The following is a 7972-nucleotide window of genomic DNA, read 5'->3' as shown; positions in this document are numbered from 1 at the left end:
AAAATCTTCGTTTGTGTTCTACTGAAGAAACAAAGTCACCTACATCTTGGATGCCCTGGGGGTAAGCAGATAAACATCACATTTTCATTTTTGGGTGAACTATCCCTTTAAGTAAATTGTGTGTTTATTTACAGATATCATCTGTGAATTTATTACTATGAATTTAAATTGTTATTTAAATAGCTTCATGGCCTTTACTTAATGAACAGACTGCAACGGTTTGAGTTAAAAATCTTTGTTTGTGTTCTACTGAAGAAACAAAGTCACCTACATCTTGGATGCCCTGGGGGTAAGCAGATAAACGTCACATTTTCATTTTTGGGTGAACTATCCCTTTAAGTAAATTGTGTGTTTATTTACAGATATCATCTGTGAATTCATTACTATGAATTTAAATTGTTGTATATTTAAATAGCTTCATGGCCTTTACTTAATGAACATAACTGATGGCAGAAATATGTTGAATCAAATCACTTTGGATGCTAAAATATGTAGTGACATTGTAGTATATGTACCTGTTTCTTCAACACCAGCACCATTTCAGTGGAAATGAGAAATGATTGTTTGGGATCTTTACTTTCATGTCCATTGCAGTAGTGTATTGCAATATTTTGTTATTTTGTGGGGTGAGCTGACGTATGGCAAACGGAAAATACCATTATGTGCAAAGTCTAGTCTCAGCTGTGAGCAAAATGGCCTTTATTTTAAGGCAAACATGTTGTATTGATTTTGTCTTGGAGTTTTGTTTCTCCTGCTATGCTTTGTCTGTGTGTCGGGCTGCTCTGTTTGAGAAACTCATAGTGCTTTGCACAGAGATGACAGGCACAAATCAAGGAATAATATCACTTCATTGTTTAACATTGCAGCATTGCATATGATGACAGAATGTATGATGTCACATTTACATTTAGATATTCAGCAATCATTTACTGCTGGAATATGGTGCAGCTCAATACGGTAGTGCTGCTGCTGACTCTGCACAATCATTTAATGATGTATTGCCCGTGTCAATAAAAATAAGATGTTCGCCCATGCAAAATCCAGCACTGTAATGCTACGGTATTATAGGTGGTTGTTATGGTGTTTCTATGTGGTTCTCAGTGCTTCATAGTGAGTTGCAGATTGGTTTTTAGATTTGTAAGTCTATGGGATATTTTCATCCACCAGTCTGGTCCAATCTCTTAGAAAGTAACAATAGAACAATGTTTTTAGTATTATTGAGATACTATTATGGTTTTATTAAAAAAATGTTGTTGTTGTAATTTTTCATTTTAATTTTAGTTAAAATTAAAAAAAAAATTTTATTTCAGTTTTAGTTTAAGTTTTTTAATACATCAAGTTAAACTAAATTGAAATGAGAGATGAGTCTCTTTTTTTTTTTGTCATTTTTAATTTCAATTTTAGTTAAAATTTTAAATTTATTTTGAATTAAATTAAATTATTTTTTTAAATGTAATTTTTTTATATATTTTTTTATTTTAGTTTTAGTTACTTTAGTACATGAAGTTTAAGCTAAATTTAAATAAGAGATGTTGCTTTGGCAACTGGCTGAAATAGAAAAAAAGTTTTTTCTTTTATATTTAATTTAAGCCAAATGATTTGCAGTATCATTCATGTCTATAAAACAAACAATGAGAGATCATTTACACTCAACTTTAATACTTAAAGTCCATGTAAAGCAAAATTAAATATGTATTCTGAGTTTGTCACACCACAGAAAAATGTGTTATTAAGCAACCAGCCAAATTTGAATGATAAAAAAAAAAATGCTAAGGAAATAAGGTATCAAAATCTTGAAAAGAATAAGCAGTATTCTCTGCTCTCAAACGCTGGGGGCATGGCCTCTGTCTGCACTGAAACCACGCCCACTCGCAGGAAAGCTGCTGCCTCTCTCAACTGTCAAATACCGCTACAACCTGAATGAATGCTCCCTCTAGCAGCTTAATTTAAATAAAGAGACCGAGCTGTTTTGTAAATCATTGCAACCAGGTATTATGCATTTACGTGACGAAGGCAAAGCTAGCAAACTGTAGGCTGTAGTAACTAACGGTAATCAGTAACTCGTGATTGAGCGGGTGAACCACTGATGCTGATGCACTCTAGTTATTAGGTGTGTTGGACTTGAAGCAGCGCTGCGCAGACCGATCAGCATATGACATCAAAGTACCACGACAGCGATTCGAAAGCAAAAGCATCTGTCTGCTCTCTATAGCTCTCACTGTACTTTGATGTTAAATACCGATCGCTGCTTCAAGTCGAACACACCTCTTGTAGTGTTAGGGGAGGGGCCATGCTCGGTGGCTCCAGTGCGTCATCGAGACTTGATTTCAGACCCGCCCAAAACATCCTGGGAAAAACTATTTAATGGTCGAACTCCACAATTCAGTACTACATAGTTCACAGTCTTTGTAACATGTTTCAGTAATACATTTCTAACATTTAAAATGTGCTTAGAAACAATTCTCTGAATTGCCTTTACACTGACTTTAAAGTCATGGTTTTGTTATGGAACACTCTGCCCTTACAGGTTAACCACTATGAAAGCCATGGCTCAAAGGTCTGCTATGGTAGACAGGTCCTAGACCACCAAACCCGATCCAACTGGCCACTCTCACAGAGCTTCACAGCCCCTGTGGGCTCCTCACGATGAAAGAGCTCCAGGGCATGAACAACAGTGATGCTTGTTGACGTATGCCTGCTTAAACAAGAGAGTCCTGAATCCAAGTGGGGATGGACTTGTGGGCAGTGAACTTTTTGGTGACTGGTGGCCTCAGAACAGTTTAGTCTGTGTCAGCCTGAGGGACTAGAAAGACAGTGGGAGGCATAAATTAGGCATGGATCAGGATGGCATGCTCGTTCAGGGCTTTTTTTAATGTCAAGAACCCCAAATATGATAATCCTCTTGCGAAAGGGAATATAAATAGAATATAAAGGCAGCTTTATTTTTATGTTTAAAGACTCATTTATTCAGTGTGAGGAAAAAATGTGTGCTTCTGCTTCTAAACTGTAACTGTATTAAAGTAAAAATGTATTAAAGAAAAAATTACTTTGTTACTTTTAATTTTAATTTAAATATAATGTTAGAAGTATAAACTGGAGCCCCCCCACACAGCTATATGCACAAAACTATATTTATTTTTTACTGTTAAAAACTGAGGCTGCCCATAAGATAAAATAATCATGATTAATCTTATGATTTTTGACCAGTATTCAGAAAGCAAATCAAGAAATAATTACATAAATATGGTAAATGTGTTCATGTTAAACATTTAATTAATATATTTATAAAAAAAAATGCTTATAAAAAGTTATATGTTTGGCATTTATGATTTTATTATGATATGTCAGTTATATCAGTGACAGGAAGTGATGGGAATGGGGAACATGACTGGGAAAGGACCTCAAGACGGGACTTGAACTCAGGCCACCGAAAGCGTTGTTGTGCTATATGTCATAGCACTGACCACAAGGCTATATCTCCAAACTTTTTAATATGATTTTTTTAGGCATAATATGTGTTCAAACAACTCACCTCTAGGTAATTTTGAATGTATGTAGCTTTGTACAACCCTAGTATGAATCAATTGAAGAGAAATGGAGCTCATTTGTGATTTGTGGCCTCACTGCATTGACCACTCACATTGACCTCATTTCCTCTTACATTCTTAGAAACAGAAGCCCATCAGCATCCAGGGACCCCAACGCGGCATATAACCAAAGGGAGGGGGAAGGAGGACTGCAGTATGCCCCGGCTGAAGGTGGCATGCCCCGCTCTCCGTCCGACTACGGACGTGACCCTGGCTGTTCGCCGAGGAGTTCAAGAATGTACAATGAGGTGGGCGGTTATCAAGACAGTCGAGGACGCTGGCACTCTCAAGGCCAGCGTTTGGATGGCCAGCTAGAAGACTATGAACTCCAAAGACGCCGTGAGGAGGAATACCAGGCCCGATACCGCAGCGACCCCAACCTGGCGCGCTACCCAGTCAAACCCCAGCCCTATGAGGAGCAGATGCGCATCCATGCCCAGGTGTCACGGGCTCGGCACGAGCGGCGCCATAGCGACGTCTCGCTTGCCTATACAGAACTGGACGAGCCTCTGCATGGCCCCGGTGGGCGGCAGTCACGCCTCCCTCTGTTGGGAGGCCCAAGTCAACGCTCGTACTCCATGGACAGGAGCTCATCGGGACATCGGATGTCGAATCATAGCCCACCAACACCACACCGCAGCCCTGTGCTGGGTGATAGCCGCCGAGGACTGGCAGAGCCAACGAGGAAACCCATACCCCAACAGCACCACTTGGACCCTAGCTCAGCTATGCGCAGGAACAAACAGGACAAAATGGATAGCATACTACGAAACGACTCTTTAAGCTCAGACCAATCCGAGTCGGTTCGGCCTCCTCCACCTCGACCACACCGCAGCAAACGCCTTGGCAAGCTCAGAACCATGGGCAGCTTCAGCAGCTCAGAGGAGGAGTTGGCCACCACGCCAGAGTACACCAGCTGTGAGGATGTGGAGCTGGAGAGCGAGTCCATCAGCGAGAAAGGTAAACTGCTGACTGTGAATTAAATTATTGAATTGCTGATTGATAAAAGTTGCAGTGTTTTAGGGAGAAAAGTTACATTAAACGTTTTTGGAATCTCCGATGTGACTCCAGTCATATCAGTTTCCTAGAAAGAGCTGTGCCTTCATGGTAACCACCATGTTGCTCCAGAGCTGGTGGGGACAGCAGAGACTTCAGTGCTGTTGTATTGATTATTTAGAGCCAGTGAAACATAAACATAATCATTACTTACTCCATCCGAAATTGTATACTCCTTTTTCGAAAAAGTAATTACTTTGCGACTGTTAAAAAGTATGTTCTATATAGTATGAATTTGTGTAGTATGAATATAATCCACTCGGCATGTTGTCATTGTCATGTGACCTACCACCAGCATCACCTCCTGTGGCCTCACGGGATAGGAAAGTGTCCATCATATACGCACTTTAGAATCTCGCCAGAAGCATTAAGTCATCTGGGGAATTTGCGTCCACTGTTTTGTGAATTCGCACATACTACTATTTTCTAATAATGTTATTCATCTACTATATAGTAGGGAAGTATGCTATTTTGGATGCAGCCTTTGTGCACATTATAAACACGAGCCAGATGAATCTTGTGGTTTGACATCCTAGATCAGGGGTCTCCAACCCTGATCCTGGAGCGCTACCTTCCTGCAGACTTCAGTTCCAACCCTGCTTCAACACAACTGCCTGTCATTTTTCAGTAACCCTGAACACCTTGATTAGCTGGTTCAGGTGTGTTTGATTGGGGTTGTAGCTGAACTCTGCAGGAAGGTAGCTCTCCAGGAGCAGGGTTGGAGACCCATGTCCTAGATGACTTTGGTTACTCTTTATTGGTTCTTCTCGATTCTCCCTCTTAAAGGATAGTTCACCCAAAAATGAAAATTCTGTCATCAATTGCTCACCCTCATGTCGTTTCCAAACCCGTAAGACCTTCCTGCATCTTCGGAATGACATGAGGGTCGCTTACAGGTTTGGAACAACATGGAACAATGACTGAATTTTCATTTTTAGGGTGAACTAACCCTTTAAATAAGAGAGTCAGCTTTGGCAGAGCAAAACATGTTGATGGTGAGGTTAGAGCAGGAGTGTCAAACTCAGTTTCTGGAGGGTCGGAGCGCGGCAGAGTTTAGTTCCAACCCTGCTCCAACACACATACCATGTAGTTTTCAAATATGCCTGAAGGACTTGATTAGCTGGATCATGTGTGTTTAATTAGGGTTGAAGCTAAACTCTGCAGGGCTGTGGCCCTCCAGGAACTGAGTTTGACACCCCCGGGTTAGAGGTATGATGCTGTGGGTTATGATGTCATCTTACTGAGTCTGCCTTAAATACAGATTTGGAGAGGCTCTTTTAATTAAGAGAGCATAGTGATAACATTTGTTGAAGAATTGTTGCATTTTTTTTTTCAGTTCTGTTTGATGCCAACTGCATTATAGAATTAATCGTTGTTAAAAGCCCACTGTTGAATATTAACCATTAACCATTGTGATTGTAAAATTTCTGCTTGTAAAAGTAATACCGGAGTTAATATTCTCAACACAATCAGATGAGACGTCAAAAGATGAGAAGATGAAGTTCAAAGACTTGTAAGGTTGTTACATTTATCTCAGATTCAGTAAAAGTGCCAGTTCTCTTGGTAATTCTGTTTTAGTTTTAGTCTCTGTGCTTTGGGGTTCTTGAGATCAGTTGTAACATGTCATTTATTCTGTGACCTTTCACCTCTAAATTCAGTTTAAAACTGCACTTAAGACAAAGGAGAATCCACTGATCCTGGCAATTACTTGTGTGAGTCACATAACCAGGGTGTTAAATCATGGAGGGTGTTTCATTATTCAGGCAGGTTTAATTATGTAATGCAAGCCGGGCTGAAGATGCTAGAATGTGAATGGGGACACAGGTCATACATTGTTATTCACTGTTAAATTGATTCCTGTTATCCTGTTAGAATATGAATTTCTATAGCTTTTGCTGTTGGACATTTAAAATGAGTATATTACTATGACCTCAACTGACCTGATGATGTTATGCTCTGTAGGTCTTTCAAAGAACTATGGATGAACTTGGATGAACTTGTTGGTTGGAAAAGATGTCCGTGCTGGAAAAGTCTTGACATGTATTATAGCTAAAATGATTCTTAGCATCTTTAAGATGTCAGAGAATTAAAATGTATCATCAAATTGCCTTTTTCAGCCATGCCAATGTTTCTTCATTAGTTGTACAGCCAGGATTTTCAAACCGAATATCCCAAGCTCTGCACATTTTAAATGTCTTCTTTATTTAACACACCTGAATTAACTGAGTAGTAGAGTACTCCATGGCCTGAACTGGATCTGTCAAAAAAGAGAGATATTCAAAATGGGCAGCACTTAAAGGGGTCATGAACTGAGAAATCAAAATTTCCTTGATCTTTTGACATATAAGAGGTCATTGTATTATAAAAACATCCTGTAAGTTTCAGAATAGAGGTCTGCGCGGGAATGTTTTTTCAGTCCAGCTCCTGCAAGGTTCTATTCTGCACCCACCTGCTCCCGCTATATAGTCACTCTTTGTTCACCCGCTGTCCGCTTAGAATTATTTTCTTCCCGACCCAACCGTTCCCGCTAAATTTAGATCTCAAACCAATCAAAGTCTCATCTCCCATCCCCTTTAAAAGCCAGTTGCGCTAGCGCCATGGTGGGTTCGCTATTTACATGGCGGAATGTAATTTTTCATATTTAAAAATGTTTGTGTGCTGCTGCGTGTCCCCGTGTGTGTAATAAGTGTACGCGCGTTGTGCACCCGCATATAGGCGCATATTACTAACGTGCTCTTTAAATAACAAAGAAATAATATTGTGCCAGACTTTAGACCAGGTTTGAGTTAACGCGGCGCTGGACGGGTAAATGAGAACTGCGTCGGGCTGAAACTAGCAAAAACACTTGCGCCTCATTGCGCCGGGTGTATGATAGGGCCCCTCGTTTCCAGAATCTCACATTTAAATTTCCACTACTGAAAGAAAGAGAGATAGGCTGACAAATAAAAGTGTAATCTGCACAAAATTGTATGTCAAGTCAAGTTTATTTGTACTGAGCTTTTCACGATACAAATCATTGCAAAGCAACTTTACAGCAAATTCCTCTGAGGGGTTGGCATCATCTCTTCTCAGGTGTTCTGGATCCAGACTGAAGCTTGTGTAAATCCTAGTTACCACGGAAACAAATAGAGACATAATTAGCGTAGCTGTTGTTCCAACCAAGCAAAATTGATTTGTTTAACCCAAACTAAAGAATAAAAATGTGCATACGATCAGATATAACTGCAGTACAAGATTATGAGATGAATTATTTTAATGCTTGGCCAAAGAGATGTGTCTTTAATCTAGATTTAAACAGAGAGAGTGTGTCTGAACCCCGAACGTTATCA

At 39.8% G+C, this 7972-nt stretch overlaps 1 protein-coding gene across 1 annotated transcript in view; it reads left to right on the top strand.

Moving 5' to 3' along the window:
* LOC107675654 (regulating synaptic membrane exocytosis protein 2-like) overlaps positions 1-7972 on the top strand; it is a 99811-nt gene that overhangs the window by 58586 nt on the left and 33253 nt on the right. Inside the window, exon 7 of the mRNA XM_016470063.1 lies at positions 3670-4547. Within this exon, the coding sequence (XP_016325549.1) occupies positions 3670-4547 (878 nt within the window). The remainder of the gene's footprint in view (positions 1-3669; positions 4548-7972) is intronic.

The sequence above is a fragment of the Sinocyclocheilus anshuiensis genome, unplaced genomic scaffold (genome assembly GCF_001515605.1).
Source record: "Sinocyclocheilus anshuiensis isolate Anshui unplaced genomic scaffold, SAMN03320099.WGS_v1.1 scaffold1976, whole genome shotgun sequence".
Taxonomy (NCBI): domain Eukaryota; kingdom Metazoa; phylum Chordata; class Actinopteri; order Cypriniformes; family Cyprinidae; genus Sinocyclocheilus; species Sinocyclocheilus anshuiensis.
Note: the sequence above shows the minus strand (reverse complement) of the source record. Positions and strands in the feature narration are given on the sequence as shown.